The sequence below is a fragment of the Homarus americanus genome, unplaced genomic scaffold (assembly GCF_018991925.1).
Source record: "Homarus americanus isolate GMGI-L3 unplaced genomic scaffold, GMGI_Hamer_2.0 scaffold53233, whole genome shotgun sequence".
Lineage (NCBI taxonomy): Eukaryota > Metazoa > Arthropoda > Malacostraca > Decapoda > Nephropidae > Homarus > Homarus americanus.
This window is the reverse complement of record NW_024751660.1, coordinates 2,557,359-2,583,874: the sequence shown is the minus strand read 5'-3', so window position 1 is coordinate 2,583,874 and position 26,516 is coordinate 2,557,359. Positions and strand designations below refer to the sequence as shown.

General features: G+C 36.2%; 1 protein-coding gene across 2 annotated transcripts in view; it reads right to left on the bottom strand.

The window, feature by feature from the left end:
• Positions 1 to 14,997: 14,997 nt before the first annotated feature.
• LOC121854709 (surfeit locus protein 6 homolog) overlaps positions 14,998 to 26,516 on the bottom strand; it is a 15,850-nt gene continuing 4,331 nt past the window's right edge. For both annotated transcript variants that reach the window (XM_042349446.1, XM_042349445.1), the window contains exons 3-9: positions 22,274 to 22,370; positions 21,912 to 21,965; positions 20,090 to 20,161; positions 19,086 to 19,241; positions 17,936 to 18,096; positions 16,667 to 16,765; positions 14,998 to 16,172 (exon numbers count right to left, since the gene is read on the bottom strand). In XM_042349446.1, coding sequence (XP_042205380.1) covers positions 15,951 to 16,172; positions 16,667 to 16,765; positions 17,936 to 18,096; positions 19,086 to 19,241; positions 20,090 to 20,161; positions 21,912 to 21,965; positions 22,274 to 22,370 — 861 coding nt within the window. In that variant the 3' untranslated portion in view covers positions 14,998 to 15,950. The remainder of the gene's footprint in view (positions 16,173 to 16,666; positions 16,766 to 17,935; positions 18,097 to 19,085; positions 19,242 to 20,089; positions 20,162 to 21,911; positions 21,966 to 22,273; positions 22,371 to 26,516) is intronic.

Sequence of the window (26,516 nt, the reverse complement as noted above, 5' to 3'; positions counted from 1 at the left end):
TGGAGAGAAGACTTTCTACATGACCGCAAGCAGTGTGTGGTGATTAATGGCACGAAATCGTCATCTGTACCTGTCACAAGTGGGGTACCACAGGGCAGTGTATTGGGCCCGCTGTTGTTTGTTTGCTTCATAAATGACATGCCTGACGTTGTACACTCCTCCATACAAATGTTTGCCGATGACGCTAAGTTATTTCGGGAAATTAAGAACCAAGCGGACTGTGAAGAGCTGCAGAAGGACCTCTGTGGGCTCCAGGAATGGTCAAAGAAATGGCTGTTGAGATTCAAATCACGAAGTGTAAGAGGATGCACCTGGGGCATACCAACGGTAAGGAGGCGTATCATATGTCCCAATGGGATGAAGAAACTGCACTAGTTGAGACTGAATGCGAGAACCTAGGTGTGTATGTTGACAATGAGCTGAAGTTCTCGGGCCATTGCGAGAAGAAGGTAAACCAGGCAAATAAATTATTGGGTCATATAAGAAGGTCATTCAGATATCTAGACGGTCCGTCCCTCGTAACGATCTTCAGGAGTGAAGTGCTTCCCCATCTGGAGTACTGTCACCCCGTCTGGTCCCCGAGATATGCTAGGGACTGTCAGTTGGATGAAAATGTTCAAAGGAGGGCCACCAGACTAGTGCCTGCACTTCGGCACCTCAGCTACCCTGAGAGATTGGAGCGCCTGAACTTGCCTAGCTTATGTTACAGACGGGCAAGGGGGGACCTAGTTGAGGTGTATTAGCATCTCGAGGGCCACTACTCAGTTGAGTGTCCTTACTTGGAGCTGGCGGACGCTCGCCCCACAAAGGGTCACAGCTCAAGAATGAAGAAGCCGCAAGTCCAGAAAACTGTGAGGGCAAACTTTTTCGGAGTAAGAGTTGTGAACTCTTGGAACAATCTACCAGAGTGTTGTATCGGCACCTAGTGTGAGCTCTTTCAAGACAAGACTTGACCAACACTAGAGCGGGTTCAGGTACATTCAGGAGCCGGTGCATGCCCAGTACAGCTAGACCCCGACTTACGACAGTCGGGACTTACAACCGCCGCAGTTGTGACCATTTTTTTATTTTTTTTTATTTTTTTATTTTTTCTTTCAAATGACACATGCATTTTCTATACCGAAACGTTTCCAGTTAATGTAGTCTCCATGTATAATTAGAAAATTATGGGGGGCCCCATGTGCATTCAGCTGACTACATTAAAGGTAAGTGCTCAGTCACACTGTATCCATTCCTCATTATTTATTAATTTCACTGTACTGTATTTCATTGCAGATTTTTTATTTAAAATTTTTTTTTTTTTTTTTATCTATGTCGGACTTACGACCATTCGGACTTACGACCTGGATTTGGGTCCCTAACCCCGTCGTAAGTCGGGGGTCTAGCTGTATTTGCCAACAGTGCGTGACAGAGACGTGACCGATCTTTTGGTGAAGAGCATAAATGAAAAGGAAAAGTAATCAGAGACGTGACCAATCACCCAAGCGGCTAGCGAGCCGATCAGTGATTACCAGGTATAAAACTGAATCCTTACCCAACAATTTAGTCTGCATACCTTTGAGACCAACAGTGTGGCAAACTTCTAAACTGTGAGAGCTAACAAGTGACTTAAGGATGTAATGGGCTTTGTGAGCATGAACACAAAATATTATTTACATAAATGAAGTACACTGCAATATTTACAGTACATTTGGGCCTAAAGACCATTAACACAAATTATCTCATGAACAAAAGACACATGTACTAACCCTTATATCCCAGATTAAACAGAAGAATTAAGGTTAGGAATACAGTACAGTAGATATAAATAGATCAAATAATACAGTATAATTTGTTCTCAACATCTCAAGGAACTGACACAGTACACAACACATCTGAGGTCCAATATGAGACAGGGCCAGTATAAAAATGAATGTAAACCCTGGAAAAGTACAGGCTTATGCCCTTAATTGTTAGCCCAGTGCTGCTGCAGGAGAGAAAAATCCTGCAAGTCTTTGGTTTAAATTTTGTTTTTCTGCCATACTGAGAAAAGGCAACAGGCATCCACATATATAAAGTACCACGTACAAAAGATAAATTCATTACCATGACATAGGTTTTCATACCATTTTTAGTTCAATACTCATTCAATGATTTATTTAATCTCAATTTGCCTATATTAAATAGAACATTCATAACAGGATCTCAATGAAATATAGTGGGACAATAAAACATATCAGGAACATGGTATTGTTGGTAATGTTATTAGCTCATGAATCTTTTGTACAAATATGAGAATTCCATGCACAGTACAGTCACTCCACATGTACTATACACCTAAAAGGTTACTATGCCTTAATTGGTCTGGTAACACTGCTCAACTGCGTGTCTAGGCGTATGATAAAGCTCAACTCTACTAATCCCTTCCATGCCTCCACATTCCTTCCTCCCTCCTAACTCAGCTCGGTGTTGTATTTCCATCACCCCACCGTCTATTTCGGCCGTAGTGACCATCCAGCAGCTGAAGCCCCCAGTGTTTATACAGTCCTCTGACATTGCCCATTACTTTTGTTTACATCTCCTTGTTATTAATCCTATAATTGTCAATCTTCATAATATTATAATTACTAACTTTCTATGTTTATTTGTCTTATATCAATTTAGGTATAGGTTAAAAAAGCAGCATTATGTCTAAAGCCCCGTCCACACGATCGAGCAGTGCCCGGCGGGCACGTGCTAAATGCCCATTATAGGGCAAAATTGGCGGCCAAACCATAGGAGTGCCCGTGCCCGTCATTGAGCGAAATCATGGTCCGCGTGCCTGGTGGTTTGCTGCCCGATATGGAGCGACGACTCTGTATTATGTAATGAGGACATTCGTGTGTTCTTCGTTCCTGCCGCTCTCCTCACTCTAGTCCCATAGCTTCCTGTTTATGCATATCATAATTCTAACATTATACAATGAATTTTTATGGACTACAAATCTCACCTGCAAGTAATCTTCCTTGAGTACTTCATACATGGCTTGACAAGTTGCAGGTATTATGGGAGACAAACTTTGTTTTGATATCCTCGTTCTATACTGAAGTGACGTGTAGGTGCACCCAGTTGAAAGATATTTGAGCGTTGCCTCTAGACGAGCCTCTGCAGATGTACTCTCCCTCATATTGGCATCCTGTTTTTATTTATATATGGTTTCACTTTCGCTAGAAGTTTGTAAAAGGTGTTGGGGTCCATTCTCATGTAATTGGTGAAGTCTAGCTCATGTCCATCTTGCATTTCACGTAAAATCGTGGCATGACTTCCCAATACTTTTCTTCGACCTAACCACTCTTTGCATCATTCCCTTTTCTGCATTTGATTCATCTTTTTGCACATTGCAGCAATTATTATAGTACACAATGCTATGCTCTTCGCTTTAACTGTCCGGCAAAGCCCGCCGGGCACTGCTTGATCGTCTGGACGGGGCTTTACTACATCAGAGGAGAATTACGCTTAATAATATGGCTTTAATGCCATTGATGGATAGCCATAAACTACAACAAATCAATCTATCCTTCCTATCTCACCATCATCTTTTGTATCCAAACATCCTTCCTATTCACAAACCTGTCTGTCTTTATGTTTGTCTACCAAGTTATCACTTTCTCCAAGTAACACTAAGCCTACCCTGGTTTCTCATTGAAGTCGCTATCACTTATTCCGTGGACTATCTAATCACATAAATATTTAAAAACTGAAGGTCTAGAGTCTCCCGGAATTATAATATATCTTGCACAACCACGGAAGTAACGGTGTCATGCGATATAAATTACTTGATAGTTTGCTAAAAAAATATATACAATATATGCAAAACAAATAAATAGTAAGTTTTCATAATCCCTTGTTTTCTAGCCAAACTTCTCTCCCTCACCCCTCTTACCAAGACAGAAGAATTCCTTACAAACACTACAAACTGTACTCAGTTCTGCTCAAGCACTAATAGGAGCCTTATTATGCTTCATGACCGTAAATGTACTGGTAATTATAACATGAAACATCATTAAAAATTTTATTCTACCTATACACACACACATGGCCTGACTTAGTCTAGTGTGTCTGGCCACAACACACGGCAGGGTGGTTTCCCCATACTCCGACACCTAAAAGGCAAGGCAGTATCTTTAAGTTCTAGAAACTGTCAAGCTAGGTTCGTGCTACATAATAAACAACAAATGTAATCATTATATTTTATAATTGTAGTATTTAATAACCTATTAATGTTGACTAACAATGTAAAAACTTTCTCAAATGTTTATCAAAACAGGTTTAATTCTTGTTTATTATAATAACTTTTGTTTTTTCCTCCAAAATGCACTGTTTATACTGTAGTTTAAAAAAAAAAGATACTATAGTAATTTAATCTGTCAGTAATTAAAGATTCTTTGATATGGAGTTTTGTATCAATTCAATTAACTGTGTCAGCATTTGGCCGACATTTTAGTGGAAATAAATAGTATTATTGGCTGTGATGGAGTTTGATTGTGCATCGATAGAAGTACTGAATATGAGTGCATGTGCTTATGGTAGTACCTGTATAGCTGTTACTGATGTTTATTTCGGTTCAAAGCATTCGAGATGTTACAAAAACTGAGACCCTTACTTGCATTTCTACATGGAACCATCATCATAAAACTGTTTCAGCATTACCAAATTCTGCCTGTTGCTTTTATTTACCATCCAGTGCCACACAGACCTATTCAATCAATCATAACACAAAATGGGTTGGGAGGTGTAGGAGGGAGGCAACAACCTGTACAGTATATTTATCCATAAAACAGATTTGTTCTGTTTTCAAGACCTATATACACAACAAATGTATTCATAACATTTGTACTGTATATTTAAGAATGACACGTAAATAATGGGTTATTCTGGAATTCTGACATTCTCTACAGGAAAGAGTTACCAGATAATTTGTCCCATACGGAAACCATAGGTGTATCAAAATACTTGTGTCTGACTTTACATACAATTACTACACCTGTACATACACAAATGATGTCTTGTAATTGATAGGAAGCATTTATCAATTCAAATACTGTATAAATGTCTAAACATAAGAAGTCTTCAATATGACTCTTATTATATCTTTTAGATTTTTCAAGGTGAATTACAACCAATTTCTACAAATATACTGTATTTACATCTGATGTCAATGCCAAATGCAATCATACATAAAGCCACAGCCGTATGGTAATTTTACATCATAATTTTTTTCTTCAAATATACAAAGATAACACTAATAATTATAACTTCCCCACTTTAAAATTTAAAATGGAAGCATCAACATCACATTAAATATCAATAACCATAATCTGCACATGATAATAAAATACAATACACATACCTGTACTGTAGGTTGGAGCAACAATGATGCAATTGTGTTAAAATAGTCATTTGACAAAACCAAGAACAAATTGAATAGTATCTGGCAACTAAGCTGCTCACAAACATGTTATCTGACTTTGTATGTAAATGTGTGTGTTAAAGGAAACTTAACAGTGACTACAATAATAATTAGTGGAGAGGGGATACTTGGAGAGATAATGTTAAGGTTGCAGGGATAGGGTGAGGTGCTACAGACAATAGGAATTGACGAGTCAGTGAATGAAACAATGAATGACAGAGTAAAGGCTGCAGTAATTATACTGAATTAATATAAAATAGGGGAGAGAACCTTATAGCACTGTATTGTAATAGAGGAAGCATAGATGTGTATGTGTAGGCAATAACTGAGCTGACACTATTGTTCAGAGGTAATGCACTGACTCCGGATGGAAGACAAATAAGCGCATTATAATTACAGTAACAGTAATGTGTGGAGAAGACAGGATGCAAAGAAAAAAACACAGATCTCAGGAGATTTAAATGTGAAAGAAGTATTAGATAGAAAGCTGGCCAGTTGGCTACAGTAGTATGGAGATAAAAAAAAGAAATATAAATATATATATATATATATATATATATATATATATATATATATACACACACACACACACACACACACACACACAAAGGTGGGCACGCGCAACTTTTTATTTGCACCACAACCGTAAGTCTGCTGAAATAGTTGCGCCACAACCGCAACTTAAAAAAGAAAATAAACAAATACTAAAATAAAAAAAATTGCCTATCTACAAGTAAAACAAAATATAATTGTTACAAAAAAGTGAACATAATCAATATTTTATTAAAAAATTACAAAAAAATGCCTCACTGCCACTGGCCTCAGTCACTTCAACTTCCTTGTCCATGTCCTGGTTGGCAGCAGCAGGATCACTGCTCCCGGCCACAGACTCCTCCTTCCTCCCCGTCACAAAACCATCCATATTATAAGTAATAACAAGAGTCTGATGCCTTAACTGCAGTGCTACTGACTGGTTATGATATAAATCATCCCCCCCCCTTTCCTCGCAGTACAGTGACCCCTCGGTTAACGAACTCAATCCGTTCCAGAAGGTCGTTCGTTAACCGAAAAGTTCGTTAACTGAAACCATTGTTTCAATGGGTTTTTGGGTAATTGGTTCCAGCTCACCGAAAATTTCCTAAATTCAACAAAAATGGTAGAAAAGTTCACTTACTTTGAGGTGTGTATGTAGAAGGCTCCTGGATGATGATGATGATGATGGGAATTACAATGGGGGTGGAGGAGAAGGAAGAAGAGAAGGCATTGGGGTGGAAGAGAAGTCACCCCATGGCACCATTTCACCCATAAAATTTTAGTTCTCTTGGTGTATTTCAAGATTATTTTCTTTAAATCAACACTGTACTGCATTATATATTGTCAATATGTAAAATATATTTCAAAATGACCAATAATTTGCTTGGAAACACAGAAAAAAGCGTTTAGTTGAAGAGAGTCTCAAGCAAGATGTTACCTTCAGTGAAAACAGAGAGACTAACGCCTGTTTGCTGTGTTAAGAGGCTGGATGCTGCGCTTTAAACTAGTCACTTTACCTTCAATTATGTTCAATAATTGTTAAAATGACTAAAAAATTGAATATTAAACTTTTAAAATTATTGAATAGTATAAACTTCTTGATATTTACTAAAATAGTTAGGAATTTAAGCCCTAGAACCGATTAATGTATTGGCGGACTGATACTAAAGCTGGTTGCCCGGCCAGTGCAAGCGAAAACATGTTGAGGTCGGTTCGTAAGAAATTCGTTAACCGAATTTTTGTTCGTTAACCGAATTGAAGATCCTTATGGAAGGCAGTTCGTTAACCGAAATTTCGTTAACCGAGGCGTTCGTTAAACGAGGGGTCACTGTAGTGGCCAGATTTCATCTTTTGCACTAACTCTAGTTTCAAGAGTTTATGTGAAAGATGAAATCTGGCAACTACAGCAAGGGAAGGGGAGTGAGGCAGCAACAGGGGGGGGGGTCTCACCTGGTTTACAGTTCAGAAATATGCTGCCCGACCTGTATCTTGTGTATGCTGAATCATTCCGTCAGAAACAGAAATTTTCGTAATGTGCGGCTCTAGGGATGCCCGTTTGTTTATGCGGTTGTATTTCAATTTTCAATTATTGCCAAAAAATTTTGTGCGTTGCGCTTGAAAATGATTGTAAAAGTTGTGCCGCAACCAGTTCCACAACTCTGGAAAAATGTGTGGCGCAACTGCACGTGCAACCAAAAAAGTTGAGGCACAACTTATTGTGGCGCAACTGCCCACCTCTGTACGACTGAGGCAAGTCGTAAGTGTGAGTGGTCGTAAGTCGAGTAGGTCGTAAGTCGAGATGGAGCTGTATACCCTGTACATATATAGGCCTGTGGTGTAATGGTCAGCATGCTCGCCTCGCAAGCGAGCGGACCCGGGTTCGATCATCGGGCAGGGTGAAACTATGGGCAAGTTTCTTTAAGCCATTTGCCTATGTCTACCCAACAATAATTGGGAACCTGGATGTTACTCAATTTGCGGATTGTATTCCAAGGTAATGGTTAGCCAGTGCAGTTGGCGAGTTGTCCGGTCTTCTCGGACTATTCCTTGACACCGGGTCATGCAACTCGTTAACTTAAAAGTGTGGTTGTTGTGTTGGCGACAGTTTCTACACCTTACACAAATTCACGCCTAGGTGGTCCATGGACTGGCCATCCTCGTTACACTGGGGGCAACCATTATTTATTATACCTGTATATTATACGTGAATGATAATTCAAAACTCAACTGAGTGGGCATTACAGTAAGCTAGTCAATAAAAGTTTGAGTAAGCGTGAAAAGATAACCGACTTAGTCCGAGAAAATTTAAGTTGTAAGGAAGAACTGTAAATGATCAAGGTGATGCAATATGCCATAAACAATAGTTTTAAAGAGGGTTTGGATTTTCAGACATTAAATAGACTTTCACTAACAAGGCATCAAGGTAAACACCCAACACAGTACAGTACATTAAACTATTAATTTGTTAACATTAATCCTTTGTGAAGGTATACTCATCAAAATACATTGGCACTATTGTTTGAGATTTGCTGAAAAGTTTTACCTGGGAAGCATGTTCTGTACTGTATAGGTCTGCACTGCTCACCTATCATGATTCCTGTGCATCCAATAGGTGTTTCCACCTCCAGGATTACCCACTTTTGTGACTACATTGTCAGCACTCCAACCAAAGCCCTAAGGTTTCAATACTGCCTTGCCTTCTTGCACTCCATACATCACTGTAAAGACAAATACTGATAAGTTTCCAAATTATGAATCATTTTCTTTATTTTCCTTTTATTTGTGTTTATAATGATGTGTTTCACTTACAATTTTTTCTTAAATATTTTTTTCCTTCAAAATTTTACTCATAAAAGGAACATTTCACGACAATTTTAAAGTGATATTTAGGAAAGAATGTTAAGAAAATCGTACCAAAAATGAGTGATCACAAGTATGTTCCATAATAGAATCTGAAGGAAAAATAATAATTTTATTTAAAAAATTAGACGTTAACCCCCCTCTGTAGTGTTGCCTCTTAGCTGAATAAAATCGTCTGGCATTAGGGAAATAAAGCATTAAAAGTGGCATCCCCAAAGTGAAAGTGTTGATGATAGTCTACTCACCCTTCGTGTATGGTGTCACCTGTGTGCTGAATAAAATCACGTGACATTAACAAAATAAAATATTAAAATTGGCATCCCCTTAGTGAAGCAGTTAAATATTACTAAAAATATATCGAATGGCTTTATGTATATTACTGCCATGTTTTATAGGACACAGTAATGAAGGGGTTAAGGTGATGAGGGCAAGGACAGCAGGACAGAGAAGACCTGTAAGCTAAGTTAATGACATCACTGGAAGCAGAGAGAGAGACAAATTTTACATGAGAACTAGTGGATCCACAATATCAAGTGCTTAATGCAAAGAAATTGTTTGATTGCGTACATCGGAGTTGTTTTGTATGTGGTGGCATCAGTAAGAGTGAGTCTGGCAAGTGAACTCAGAATGTACAGTGAAGCATTATAAATATTATGAAGCTTAATTATATTTTCACTGTCTAATGGCTAAGTAAACATGAGTGGGGTTCTTGCTGTTGTATGAGGCCTTGTTACAGTTCTCTCATTACTATTTGTAAACTTTCTTGTGGTTGCCATTTCTCGATTGATCTCAAGCAAGTAAGAGCAGAAGAAAACATACCGATAGACACAATGTTGGTGTAAGTGTGTGTTACATTTACGTTGTTGTTTGAATAATACTAATATAATAATATAACAAATAAAATAAGAATATATTTTAATAAAGTAACAGCTCAGTAAAAATAACTTGTAGGTAATTAACTAGTTCTTCTCTCAGACACGTGATACAGTATAATCACCCAACACTAAATACTGATATGGGCTAAAGGGGTAAGAATTGTCACTGAATATCAAAAACCTCAAGTTCTGTTATCTCAATACAGTACCTTCATTTTACTTCTGGAGCATCTGTGTAAACAGATACCGATACATCGAAAGAATATATAAGTAATTAATATCTTATCAGAACACAATAGTATGCAAAACAGTGACTTGCATAATCATTCATACATTTCTACAAAATAAACTAAGGCCTGAAAATGGACCACCCTACCCACAAATTTAGTTTACCCTACAACCAAAATTATGAATTGTAATGAGTAGCATCTTATGCAAACAAGACCTTATCTAATATATTTACAACACAAGCACAGTAGAACTTGATAAACTTAAAAAAATACACACACCTACAAAATTTAATCCTGTTATAAGTTTCATAAAATTACAGTGCAAGAATGTTATTAAAATCTTCTCAGATGATTATTCAGATACAACCATCAAAACAAGTATCACGACCTTTGGGTACAATGGAAATAGGAATGAGCAAGTACACGAGCATACACGCACACATGCACATACACACACACACGTATCAATTGGGTCAGTTCCTCTACTATATAGGCCTAATATCCTCTATCATCCAAAGTTCTGTGATTTAGATTACTTTTTGTGTTAATCAAGTGAAGTGCTCTGAAGTACAGGTTGTACCTCTCTAGTCCGGCATTCTGTGATCCGGAAACTCCCGTGGTCCGGAACGATTTTAGTTTGCCCGTGGAGAAAATTAATTTGAGTCTGGTACTTTCGATGTTTGGCTAAATTTGGCCTTATTCACCCTACTTTTTTGGCGAATTACTACCTGTAATAAAGCAACATCCTAATAAACCAACAAAAATAACAGATAAAATTAAATAAAAACTAAAAACAACACAGAAAAGTTCTTATGTTCTACAGCTTCAGCTAGAGTTAAGCATACGTCATCTGAGTAAAAACACACACAACATTGGCTGTCCTTATGTTTTCAACTTTACCACCACTGGTGGGTAGAATTTTTGTTTTAAATTCAGAAAATTTAATTAAAATAACATAAATTAAAATATATATTAACAGTAAATAAGTGTTGCTTTCATATTCTTATGTAGAGTAACGACGATATGTTTTCACGTGCTCACTTACATACGTGAGCTCACTTTTTTCTTTACCATTAATGGTTAGCTACTTATATTGTTCCATTTATTAACATTAAATAACATTACTTAAAACAACCATATTAATTTTACAACAGCTACAACCAGGGTCTTATTTTCTTCAATTTTATATGTAGAACCAGTCAGTCACTGGTTTTGTAATCAACGAAAACAATGACGTCTCGTTTCCTCGTGTGTTTTAATATTCTATGGATTATTAATGAATTGTATTGTTCATTTTGCACACATAAAAATTAATTAAATCAAAAAGACATTCACTAATAAACAATAATGAATCTTTTGTACACAAGAGAAATGACACTGTTTACACGATTTGTGCACGTCTGAACGTTGGCGGGCCGCTCAAACCCGTCGAAATTCGAGTTTCCGCCGTCAAAATTTTAAATTGCAGTGTTTTTTTTTGTGTCCAAATAAAAAATGACGAATTAAAAACTCCCAAAATTTGAGAACCTACTGTGCAACATTTAACCCTTCAAAGAGACCACGAAGCAGTCACTATCTTTCCAGGAAAAGGGTGAATTTCCAGCGTCAACAATTCTGCTCCCAACTATACCGCCCTTCAGGATTTATTGAACAGTCTCCAAAACTGGGCCACCAACAACCATGTCACCATCAACCATACCAAGACCATGGTTATGCACATCAACCTCTCCTCCGACATTGTCCCACCTCCTTCCATTACTCTAGTTCCGAACACACTCCAGGTTGTAGATTCCACGAAGCTCCTCGGCGTCACCATAGACAACAAACTAAATTGGAAACCACACGTCAGTGAAGTTATCAAATCCTCCAGTTTCCGTCTCCACCTCCTCCGCCGACTCAAGTCCCTCGGAGTTCCTGCACACGAGCTCCTCAGTGTTTACACAACATTCATACTTCCCAAGCTCACCTATGCCTCCCCCACCTGGTCTTCCTCCTTAAATGCCACACAACGTAAACACCTAGAAAAAGTGCAGAAGAGGGCATGCAAGATTATTCTCTCCCCTTCCTACTCCACATATCAAGAAGCGCTCAACACACTGACCCTTTCGACTCTCACTGACCATCACCACGACCTCATCTGCAAATTTGGTAAGAAGCTTCTACACCATCCCCGACACCGGCTCCTACTACCACCTGAGATCCCTTGTCCGAGAATTGCTGTTCGACACCACAACCGCATCCAGCCCATACGTGCACGAACTGATCGCTATAAGAACAGCCCAGTCCCAACCATTGTAAGAATTATCAATAACTTGTAATAAATCAGTGTATTCACTCCCAGTAAACACTGCTCCTTACACTGTCACTATGTTGAAATGAACTGTAGTTTGAGCCTTTCCCCGTCTAGTTATTATATGTCTTATTTGTGTCACTTATGTCACTTGTATATTATTTGTAATTCGTAACCCATTCGCCAAATATGTAACTGTATATTTTCAGCCTTCTGGCTGCCAAGCTCTTTCAATAAACCGTTAATTATTATCATTATTATTATTATTATTAGGTTGCCGGACTACAGAGGTACAACCTGTACTTTAATGATGAATTATTAGGGATGTATTTGTGGCATACAATACGAAAGGATTGTTTGAGACCTGAACCAAAGTTGCTATTTCCAAAATAATGTGTATTTATGGGAGAAAATAATCATGTAACAAATGTGCTGACTGAGATCCTTTAGTTAGAGGATCTCAAAGCATTAATGATGGTCTCACTTCATGAGATTTGACTCATCTATTTTGCAAACGAACTTGAAGTGGTACATAAGTGCTGCGGCCAATTCATTCCCAACAATCATCCAAACGAAATGTAAGGCAAACACAGAAATGAAACATGTAATGAAAAACCACTAAATGACTCATAACTGTAACATAATGTAGTACAGTACTATACATTATCTGATAAGGAAAGCAACACATCTTCATACCAATGGTCGTAATACGTGAAATTACGATGCACAATTAAACAACACAAACAAGAAACTCAAAAAAGACGTGACAGCAATGTAATCAACTCATGAATTAACTTTCTTTTGTTGGACTAAGGTTGCATTCCCTTTGAATATTCCTCACGAATAAAAAAACACTTTCCTGTTTACTCGCGAACATTCTGGTAGTGGTTTATTCTCGTTAATGTTATAGAATATGCTTGTCTTCACACAGATGCTGGCTAAATTTGTTGAGCTCTCTTCCTTTACTCACAATGCTTGGTTGTTTCTACTCCGTCTACAGTATTTGTATGCTTTTTCCAGTTACAACTTGCTATTATGGCATAATACAAATAACCAACAGAAGGGAATCAATGATAAAATGCTAAGTAAAAAATGATGTATGAAGAATGGGTCTGAGAATTCTGAAATTCCACGGCACTGAAACTATCAAACTATAAGTCAGGGTTTTACTCATTTTGTTCCAGTTTCAAAGTACTGTAAAAGAAACTGTTGGAAAAAAAAGTAAAAAAAGTCTTATTTCAAAATTAAATAAGGCTATTGTTACACAATACACCACACAATGATGACAAATTAACAATACTGTAATATTCCCATTCACACCAGACATACAAAAATACCTGAAACTGAGGACTGGTCCTGAAATCATATTTTCTAGTGGAGTCTATAGCCAGTAGCTCTCGTAAAACAGGCTGCAGTATGAAAACCAGAACTTTTCTGTTAACCCATTTTGAGTGTAACAATCAAACCATCCTTCCCTATCACACCAGCAGCCTCAAATGAATGGGATTTAGCTGAACAGTTGCCCTTTGAAGGTTAGAGGTTGTTAAGTGCCATGTCAACCCAATCAGCCACTATCCCCTCTAAACTTAGCAGGATCAGCAGGGCCAAAAACAAAATGGTTGACTGACTGGGAAATAAAATGGCTGTCATGTAAGGCTCTAAAATAAACCTCCTACCTCCAAAGGGCAAACTGTTGAACATCCTCCTCCTTCATTTGAGGCAGATAGATTAACATAATGTGGTGAACCTCTTATCCATGTTCACAGCTACCTACGTAAGCCTCAACCCCCCACCCTGACGTGACTGTGTAACTTGCTTACAGTATTCTCTCCTTTTCAAATATGAACAAGGAACTCTCCGGTAAGCAGAAAATTTTCAGCTATTAGAACTGCCTGGCTAAATGCATATCCAGGAACAAGAGCTTGGAGTTACAATGGTAAATTATAAATTTAAAAAGTTAAGATACAGTACAAATTTTGTCAATTTGAAATGCATTATTTTTAACTACAGTATAATAATTTCACAAAATAAGGAAATTTAAATCAACATAGAATTGGTCACAATCAATTCTTGCAACATTTTAACTCTATAATGAAAAAAAAAAAAAAAATACACAAAACAACAAAAAGCATATTCAGTTTCATTTGTAGCACCCAGGACCCCCAACCCAAGAGGTAAAGTTAAATTTTGTGGTCATACAGGATTGGTGCGGCATAAAGAATGTTTAGTTTAGTACTGTATTACCGATACAACTGCAACAATATACAAACAGCTCACCAGGATATTTACCTCTTGGCAATAATATTAAAAAGTATGGTTGACACACTGATTCCAATTCTAGAATCTCTTTCCAAGGAAACATCAACCATTTTTCACCACACTCCCAGGTGAATGCTAAGTGTTCTTGCGAAGGAGATAATCTTTGAAACACCTTAACTTGCTTCCCTTTCTTACAAATGATATTTTTTTGTATATTCAGTTTAATAATTAACTGTCTTTAGATGGACACAACAGTATAATACATCCAAAAACCAAATTATATTTACACAACAAAGTACAGTAGTTACTTTTAAAAATGGAGGACTGATTCTTAAATACCATTTATAACCGAGGCAGCCCTGCTTATCTCTGTATAGCCAATAAGACTACGGGACAAAACTTCAGAACCCAAAGATCCTAATTTGTGACATGAATCTAAAACGCAAATTATTTGAGAAACATATTATCCTTCACCTTCATACGTGGCACCCTCCTGAAAGTCAACTACTTGGTAAGAAAGTGCTGTGCATTAAAAATGTATGTTTTTTTTTTTTACTGAGGCATATAAACAAAGGCACTGATCTATATTCATTTTTGTTGCCAGCCTTTAAGTGTTTAATCAGAAGAAACCTCCAGATCCAGCTCATCACAGCACTCCAAATAGATATTGGAGGCAGGGGTGTAAAATTGCTTGATTTCGACCTGGTTATAAAACAGAATGAAAGGAGCAGTCCTTTATCTATACCTGAACATTTTGGATTGAGCTTACCTGTACAGTATACTAATGCCAGCTGGAAAAGGAGGCTGGAGGTACCAATAGGATCCAAGTGCTAATGTAAATTTGCACTTTCTAATGGGGTTAATCTACTGGACTGATAAAATTCAGTTCTAAAGGTAGACATAAAGAAACAAACCTTCAGCTTCCTATGGCTTCATAGTCCTGGGGTGACAACCAAGTACCGGTAACTGCTTCAGTACTCGGGTCTTCTCCGGAGCATGAATTTACTAAAACTGCTATCCTGAATATATTATCTCGGTGCAGGGTTGTGCTGACCCGATAACAAACTCATTAAACAGGTGGGCAAATCTGTACAGTTGGCAGACAAACTTTCAATGCAATATAAAACGGCACTTCAAGTGTGTGGCAGTTGTACATAGCCTATGCCACTGCCCAAAAGTTTAGGATAATTTAGCTTAAGTGAGACTGAAACCAGAGGGATTCTTCATGACCGAATGCTTTTACAGCCAGCTTCAACAGACGAATGAATGGGCCAGTGTGTCTGTTTATACTCAAAATCAACTCAAGAGCATTTTCTCTTTGTATGATACTTTTGTAGTAATAATTTGTTTTTAATTTTTATGCTATTTTGATTTCAGTCACATAACAGGACTCAGGGGCCTAGGGTTTTAACCTGTAGATTCACAGGCTACACTAAAGTAGCTCAGTCCAATTTATAACACAGTAAAGATCTCTCTTAAAAACCTGGGACTATATGGCCTTTATTTTTCATTTTCTTCATCTTTTTACTAAGCTTTGCATTTTTTCGACTCTTGACATTCTTTTGCCGGTTATTTTGCTTCTCCAAAATTTTCCTATTAATAGCTTCTTTGCGTTCCTCCCAGCTCTTCTGACTGGCTTTCTTGCGTGCTGATTTCTTGTGGAGGGACTTCTTAAGTAAGTCAACATCATTCTTTATCTGTTGTATAAGAGACGAACATTAGCACACACATTATAAGACAATATAATGTTTCATCCACACTGAAATTATGTCAGTTATTAAATTGCTTCCCAGGGAGTGTGAGCAAGTATAAATTCCAGGTATGTTTTTATACCAGTGTTACATGATGATGAGATGGAGAATGGGTTCAAGATATGTAAGAGAACAATGGAAACTTCATATGCTGTGATACACTATGGCTGTGTGTCGATGTAGAACGAAGACAAGAACCTCAGGAGGCAATTATTATGTCATTAATGTCTATGTATGAAGAATAATCATTTTACATGCTTATAAGTGGTAATTTCAATAGTTGATAACTATAAAGAATTAACAGAGAATCAATAAGTTAAATCCCATTAAAGATGGTCAGGTTTCCAAAGAATTTTTCAACTTTAGAAAAACTCTAATAATAATCATCAGCTTTAGAAAATAACTATTCTATCACAGGACTATTATGAATCAAAACTTACTTTTATGCCTTCTGCTTTCTGCAGTGCTCCTGACCAAGCTTTCTGGTCTAATACTTCAGCAGCACTGCCAAGATAACCCTTCTGCTCCATCCGTTTTACCTACAACAAAACCCACCATTAGTCATGAATACTACAGTACAGTTCACCTCAACTTATTAATATTTTCAAGAGTTAATTCTGAAGCCATAATATCAAACAAGTACAGTGGTCCCTCGGTTAACGAATTACCTTCCATAAGAATCTTCAATTCGGTTAACGAAAAAAAATTTGATTAACGAAATCCTTACGAAAATCACGTTTTGTTGTGAGCATCAGCTGGTCAGCTGATGGCCCAGTCTGCCAATTCAATAATCTGTTCTAAGTTTAAATTTATTTCCAATGGAGTAAATACCCTGTATCAATAAATTTGAGCTTTTTAATATTTTTAATGTTTTATATTAAAATTATTAGTCATTCTAACATTTATTTAACATATTGATAATATTATATGCAGTACTCCCTGTACAGGTTCAGTCTGGCTGTGTTTACTGTCGAGAGAGCAGTCATTTTGTTGGTGTCTTGAATATTTTTGCATTTTTCATTGGAATTATTGATCATTCTGAACTTTAGTTAACAGATTGTTAATATATAGCCTAGTGCAGTGCTGATTTAAATAAAATTATCTTGAATTACACCTAGTGAACTTAAAATTTTATTGGTGAAATGACTGCATCAAGCTTGGGTCCAGTGAAAGGTGATTTCTCCTCCATCCCCACTTCCTTCTCTTCTCCCTTCTTCTCCACCCCACTTCTAATTCCCATCATCATCATCAACCAGGAGCCTTCTACATACACACCTCAAAGTAAGTGTACTTTATGGATTTTTTCTACTTTGTATGTACTTTTGGTGAGCTGGAACCAATTACCCAATATCCCATTGAAACAATGGATTCGGTTAACGAAGGACCTTCTGGAATGAATTTGTGTTCGTTAACCGAGGGACCACTGTATACATTAATTACAGTACTGTTCTGTACAATATATTATAATTATAAATACATCCAATAATATGTAAGACTATTTCATAAAAACATTTTCAACAACTACGGAGGTGACAAATTACTTTTATTTCTCTTTCAGGACATACTTTCTCTTCACTGATAACAACTGTCTTACACAAAGTACTGTATACATAAAACTCCCATTCTTTCATATATTAGACGGGCAGAGATCATATATCACTCAAATCTATCACCAAGATATCTTGCTGCATTGCATAACAACTACAAACCTTTTCTTTCTCTTTCAATGCTTGTGATAGAACCTGCTTCAAATCCCTAGGCTTCAAATTGCTGTCAACCTCCGCTGCGGTGGAACTGCTCGAGAAATCAAATTTACTGAAAACCAATTCTCCCTTCTGGTTGTAAATTGTAGGTGTCGCTCTGTTTCCACCTGTAAAACAAGATACTATTGTGATCTCTGCATATCTTTACATCAATGACACAAGCAACATTTAATACACTAAGTTGTCATTAAGTCTTCAAATTAATATATAAAATAGATGCTATCCACCAAAACGGTAATATTCTCGACCTAAACCTGTATAAAGCACACACAATTTATAGGGTACTGTATATGTTAGTTTTATTGCGGAATCGGTTATTTTGCAAGATGACCGGCATGCATATTGGTAATTTTGCAAAATAACTTACAAACAGTCAACCTAAACTTAAATAAGGTTAGGTCAGGTTAGGATGGCTCGTGTAACTTCATACACAGTTAAGTGGTCCTGTTCTTTTTTTGTTTACTTTGAACTATGTGCTGTCCTAACTATAAGGTTAGGTTAGTTTAGGATGTCTGCTTGTAGGTTATTTCGCAAAATTACCAATATGCATGCCGGTCATTTTGCAAAATCACCGATTCCGTAACATATAAGAATGTGGTCACAGCATGGAGTGCCTGTCCATGTGGCATGTTGTAAATAGTACTGCCTGATCCACCCACAAATCCCTACAGATCTGCAATTTCTGGTAAGTACAACACAATGTTCATTAATTATCTGTTACTTACATACATAGACAGATGAGGAAATCATAAGTGAAATCCATTCTACATTTCATAGCTGATTTTTTAAGAGGTGCAAACTAAGATCTTCATCCATGTTTGGCACAAAAAAAATTAAGCCTCAGAAAGAGCTAAAATATCTACAATACAATACTGTACCAACAAACCAATTGTTGTACCTTGAAGTATTTTTACTGCATTAGCTTAGGTGTACGATAAGAGATGGGGATTTTTCTTACATTTAAAGACCTATAAGTTGTAGGTTGATGAAATACTGTACTGTATATGTATTATTTACACTTCCAGTCCTTAATTAATATTTTCATTTATTACTAACCAATACCTTATCAACATATGAACATTACACGACAATTTACCCTGAGCGATGCCTTTCTCTGTCTTGATTTCATGTTCCTGATTTATTGGATGTGGTTTGGTCTTCTTTTTAACTCTTTTGTCTAATCTAGCAATCTTCTTATTCAATTTGGCCTCTTTCTTTTTTCTTACAGGATCCCTACCTTTTTTTCTACTTTCTGGAAAGAGAGAAAAAAGAACACTTTAATTCAGATTCCTGTTTTTTTTCTATACAGGATTAGCCCACCAGGGCACAGGTCAATGACCCACATCAGGGCCTGGGGACAAAATTATTATTATTATTATTATTATTATTATTATTATTATTATTATTATAATAATAATAATAATAATTATAATACAGTAGTAATAATAATAATAATAATAATAAAGGACCATAAAAAACATTAAATATTAATAGTGAGAAACAATATATGTATGTGGTGTTGCCAAAGTAAGAGAAACAATTGCGGCCCTGCAATTGTGTAAATGAGGCAGAACGTCAGATCAGCAAACCGGGACTTGGTCACAATTTTTGTGATGCCATATGGCAGAAGAGTCTACCATTAGACAACACATTATGCTTCCAATATCTTCCCAGGCAATAGTACCTCCCTGCTTGATAGCTGCCTACTACCCATGTGCTTTACAATTTTAAGTGTGTATATGTCAACTAAAAATATGCCAAATACTAAATAACAATACCACCATCTGTTCATATGTCAAAGTACAAAATCTTTCCACAGATGAGAACACATAGAACAAATGAGGTTAAATTCTAACTTTGGGAAAACCCACATGAGCTACCATCTCCCATCCATGGATCAACGATACAGATAATTCTTTATAATTATATACAGTACTTCCAAAAGCCGAATAAATTAATGTCAAGGTTCTTCTTACTTCCATTCAAAATAAACCAGATGTATTTTTTTCTGTATTTTTTAAACCTAAACAATGAACCTCCTATTGTTAAATTTACTTATATCTTCATGAAAACTTTATTAAAAAATTACACAATACTTACGTCTTAAAAGAGCCAGCTTGCTTAAATACTTTTCCTGAAGATTCTGTAGACCTGCCATATACCCTCCATCTCCTGTGGTGAAAATTAATATTCAATCATTTTCTTAATAAATAAAATGCAGAGAGAGACCAGACAAGTGTCATTGTCTGACCTATTCACTAAGGCATCCCCATGCCAAAAACTAAATATAATTGAAGCAAGAAGTTTTGAATTGTCAAAAGTTGTCTGGTACATAAAAAAATTATGGGAGGGAGTTATACACACACTTCTAGTCTACAGCATAAAATGAAGTTTGATCGACAGAATTTCTGCATGATGGAACACTGACAGAAAATTCATGTGCCCTCCCAGATCTTCTCATATGTTGATGGCGAGTGGGGCTCATGAAAATTAAGACAGTGGAAGCATCCAGAAAATTGGGAGAAATGACATGTCCCTACTTTGTGCAGAAAGTTTTCTAATTATAGTACATTATTACTTTAATTGTTCTGTTGTTGTTTCTCTGTACTAGGATAAGGAGATGAAAAGGCACAACACCAAACCCTACTCAGAGATGACAGAAGTATTCCATCTGGGAGTGCTGTACTGTACACATCATAATTAATTCACATAAACAGGTGTCAATTTTTCATCAGTAAAGTAAGGCCTGGATCTGAACACATGGCAATGTTTCATTCCTATACAGTATAACAAACAGAAAGAGGACATGTTAAACAGAAAAAGCAAGTTACATCCTACTGATCATTTGTTTGGTTAAAATCAAGAAAGAATCATGTAAAATTACTTTTTTTTATTCATCTTTATTGTACATACAGTATACAAGATATCTTTAAAACACAGTTATCATTTGTTTGATGTACATAGTTATTTATTGTATTTGTATTCTGGACAATGGCACCAGTCCTGTGTATCCAAACCCATATTCATTTCCTAAACAATTGGCACTGAAATCAGGCAAGATTGTGCTGCTCAATTAGCAAATGACAATTCAATCATTTCTAAGGGTGGAAACAATGTTCCTCCAACTATGGTAAATGTTTTAACTTTCTATGAACCTTGCAATATTTTTTATTTCTACAGTGTCTCTTTTTTTGTATTCAATAAATTTTCAGTGATTCTGTTATTGCTCTAACTAAATTTTGTTCTTTCGTTTGTTTTTCTATTCTTCTGCAACACCACTTTCAAAGGTCTATAGCCTCTTACTAGTCTCTGCTAAAAGTGTCCACAGTTCTGAGCTGCACAAGTCATGGCCTAATAACTTATGTTATTTCCCAAGAGACAAAATTCTATACCTGCTTAAGTTCTCTGTTGCCTACCATAATATTCATATTAGATTATACTGTACTCTAAATTTTTAAACAACTGCTGCATTAATTGTCTTTACAGCATTAACTCGAAACTCATTTTCTTTATCTTTTCCCACTAATCTATTGACTAATTGTTGTTATGCCTCTCCACTAATTGTAAGAAGAATTGCATCATCAGCCCACAAAATATTTTATATTGCTTTACCCATAACTTCCATTCCTTCATCATTACTTGCAAAACCCCTCGTTACTATTCTGTATAAATTTTACACTTCCCTCTTTCTAAAACAAGTTTGCTCTTCAAGACTGTGTATGTGAACAATTTAGGTTTTAGCTTAGCTACACCAAAAATTTTATACTCTACAAGGAATGATTCACACTGACTGAATTTCCCACAATGCTCAAGAAAGTGACTTTCTCTTACTTGTAAAATTTAAAAATTTAAACTCAAAATGTCAATGTGCACTTAAAACTTTATGGAAAAGGTTAAAACATTATTTTGGCATAGTACTTACGTCTGAAAGGAGCAACGTTACTTGAATTCTTTTCTTGTTGGTGCTTCTCATCTCCTGTGGTTGTGAAATTTTTTATTTAATAATTAAAGAGTGGAGGGAGAGTTAAGAAACATTTTATAGTAAACTCTATTCATTGAGGTAATGAATCTTCTTGCCAAATTTGGTAGGCATAGCTTCTGCAAGATGAATTTTGATAAAAAAATGTGTGCCTTCCAAAATGTTTTCAAAGGCTGAAGGTGGGTGTGTGATGGCACAAAAATAAAATAAAGATTATCATATCCCCCCAAAAAACCTTCAGTTGAGTTATGACTCAATATACCAGTATACAGTACAGTACTGTACTAAACCATGAGATCACTTACCTTGATCTTCCTCTTCAGGGGCAATAACAGGTCTAACAGGAACCAATCTTATATAGTTTGACAAAAACCTATTTTCTTCTACAAGGGCATCCTTAACCTGAAATTATAACATGAGTGTAAATTAAGTTTAGGGTGAAGTGATGTAGGGTAACACAAAATATTAGAGACCAAACTATCACCATATTTCACAAAATGTAAGTCACACTTTACAGTGGAGCATAAATTGATACAAATTTACAAGAGACTAAGAAACCTGGTACAACACAGTACAGTGGGGTATGCTATAACGAATCTAATTGGTTCTAGAACCTTGTTCGCTATAGCATTCGTTCGTTATAGGATTAATCCGTTCCAGGCCCCCAAATACAACCACTTAACACTGAAAAATATAATATAAAATTGTAAAAATTGTAAGAAAGTGCATAAATATGCATCTAAACCCCTGAAATAAAGAATATCATTAATATTTGTAATAAAAAAACAATAAATTAGGAAAAAAAAAAATTAAATAATGTTCGTTGTAGGAGTTTCGTTCGTTATAGCATTCTCAATTTTATAGGTAAAACCGTTCGTTATAGGAATATTCGTAGTAGGATCCGTTCGTTATAGCATACCCCACTGTACTGTATTTTTATTATGGTATCAGAAAAATATGAGTAGAAAATTCCAGGATGAACACGATTAAACATATCAGTATACATCAAGATTCTCCTCAGTGTACAAGATATCACACCTTAGACACAAGAACCACATTATCTTTTGGGTTGGGCTGATCCTGAAATCTCATTTCATAAGCAAGCCAAGAAAAATGCAATTCATGAATATGGCAGCTACACTTTCAAGATTTGAAACACAGGACTGCCCTAGTCTAAGTGACTGAGGCTTATCTGATGGTCACCCCGACTCCCCCATCAGAGCCCTATCTCATAAAATAGCGTCTGAGAAGCAAAGATGGCAGTACATTATGTTACAGTACGGAATTACATTATGGAAATTCTTTAACCCTAAGTACAGTGTAAAATTATGGTACGGTATTATTTCCCAAGCAGGGCACATTTTTCTGTACCAAAGTATTTTGAGAGATTATTATTTATGGAAATGTAGCTACATGAGGTCATGGTGAACCAGCTAACTTGTCAAGTCAGGTCATCAACGAGACCAACAAGATCTTGTCAACATCCCCTTTATGTGACAGGTAAGTTGGAGTCAACCTGGTCCCAGTCACAAGGGTTGACAACTTGACACAATAATGTTATTGAAAAATGCTTATGAAAAGAACAACACTAGCTCACTGAAAACAGTACGTATATACTCTACAGTGGTCTAATCAGATATGCTGTAGCTAGGCCTGAGATCTAAGACACTGTGTATATAAACAGCATTTGCCAGGTCTACAGTTTGTCGAATTAATTTTATATTCTCATATGATCAGCCTCTTATAGTACCGGTATATGAATCATCATAATTAATATACATCTTCAATGACAAAAAAAGTACAATACAGTATATAATTTGTAATTTGACTTGAAAATAAAAGGATAAGCTGTAAAGGAAGGTATTCACTCAAGACAACTTTCAGCAAATCAGCTTACAATAGGGTCATTAAAAAGCATACTGTATAAAGTAGTAAATGAAATGGAGATACATTCCTAACATTATTTATTATCTTTGAATGTTACATGATAGCTCAATTTGCATACTTGTACATTTACACAACTGACCAATGAATAAACCAAGGTACTGTACAGTATATGCAATACGGAGGCCACCACACTAGTAAGGACACAAGTGACATTTTTTTATAAATAGAGATAAGGCGACTTTCGTGAAACACCCATTGGCACATGGGGGGTTCTACCAGCCTTCCTGGTAGTAATTTTTTGGTCATATGACTGGTGTATGCCTTGCCTTCATTACAAAGCCTTTTTGCAACACTACTCTTCCACGTGTGAGGCCTGCACGGACATTTACTGCCCCGTGACGGCCCAGCCTCGGGTTCACTCGTCTCACTTTCACTCACAACAGGTGCTGGGTCATCCATATACGACACACTTTGTGATAGAGGAAACCTTAGTGAAAATTACTGTGCACTTAATATCCAATAATATCCCCGTTAGCTGGAATCCCTTAAACCCAAAACTCTCCGATAGCCGGAATTGAAATTTTCTCAGAAAATCGTTCCCAAAGCTGGAATTTTCCGGAAAATTACGGCTTTGGGAATGATTTTCCGAGGGGTATATTTTCCAGAAAATTCCGAGAAAATTTATCCGATACCCGGAAAATTTCGGGCATGGGGGAGTTTTTTTCCGGGTTTGAGAGAGGAATATCAGGGGCATGTTCCGGAAAATCCAAGAAAATTATTCCAGTACCTGGAAAGTTTTAGGTATGAGGGATATTTTTCCAGTTTGACAGATGCTGTAATGGGTAAATTCTGGAACTTCCGATAACATTTTTCTGTTACCGGAAAATTCCTGGGATGAGGGATTTTTTCCAGCTTTGACAGAACCATCGCATTACCTGGAAATATCTTATTTCTGAAAGTACTCTGCACAAATTGTTCCGGCTTACAGAGATATCACTTATATAATGTTGTGGTGGATATATATATATATATATATATATAATATATATATATATATATATATATATATATTTCATGTAAATCCACAATGAAAAACGTGGATAAGATAAATCTTGATAAAATCACACGAAAATGGAACAACGAGTACCTTAGCTTGTCTTTATTCAAGACATCTTCAGAGGAAACTGGATTATGGACAGAGAGAGGCTTAAATATACAGGTGACTGACAATGTTTAGAGCAAATGGGAAGTTCTACAGTACAAGCAAATATTTGGTATGAGCATGGGTAATTGTTTTCTGCTCCTCTAGCCTGTATTTATATGGAGTTTTTGAGTCTAGATTACTACCCAATATAGTGGACTTTATTCCTCCATGGTATAGATATGTAGATGATGTTCTTTGTCTTTGGCCTAAAAACAGTGACCCATTGGAATTTTAGACAAGCTTAATAATATTGTCTTGTATCACATTCAAAATTGAAAGAAATAATGAATCCTTCCATTTCTTGATATGCTTATCATGAGAAATGGCCAAACTATAAATTTAAGGTATATAGAAAGCCCACACAGGTAGACAGTTTCATTCACTTTTTATCGAATCACCTGAGTCTACCAAATGTCAGTTTTTTCTGCTATGTTCCTAAGATGTCTGGCATATGTGGACTCTGAATTTATTGAGATGAATTGAAACATTCGTTTATTGCACAGAAACTTGGGTACCCTTCTGTGTTTGTTGATCGTTGTTAAAGGGCTAAAAATCCTTTCATTCCTCTCAAACCAGACAAGTTCCTACACTTAAGAATATTTTGACTCTGCCCTATCAGAATGAATTTGTCCCGTTAGTTCGGTCCCTCGCTTCTAAATATTAATGTTGTTTTAAGTATGACTCAACCATTACCAATATGTTAATAAGGAATAACCCAAGTTTGAATGTAAATGGAAGTGTTTATTGTATTCCATGTAGCAAATGTAATTGTAATTATGTAGGTCAGACAGGAAAAACACTGCAGCTCAGAATCAAACAACATAAGTATAATATCAGAACTGCATCTGAAAGCAGTGCCTTGTTCGTTCATGTTATGAATTATAATCACCCATTGCTTGGGAAAAAGCTAGAAGTATTCAAATCATCTTGTGTCACAGAAAGACTTCTGGTTGAAGCTAGTTTGATTAAGAATTAAAATCAATAAACCTTAGTGATGGTCAGTTCAAAACTGATAATATGTTACATAAATTTATTTGTCAGTGGCCCAAGGTTAAAATGCTTTGAAAACCTTTGATCTAGATGTATGATAGTTATTTTGTGGGTCCCTTTTTTCTGACCTGACCTGGCTAGTCACGTCACCTCCTTCTCTTAAGCCCCACGGTGTGTTGGGTGGGGGATTAGTGGATGTCATCATCATGACCTGACCTCATGTTTTTAGGTCACCCTATATTTAAGCCTCTGTCCATGTAATCCAAGATGTCTTGAATAAAGACGGCAAAGTTGGTTGCTCCAGGCCGCATTTTCCGTGTGATTTATATATATATATATATATATATATATATATATATATATATATATATATATATATATATATATATATATATATATATATATATATATATATATATATATATATATATATATATATATATATATATATATATTACTTCATTTTT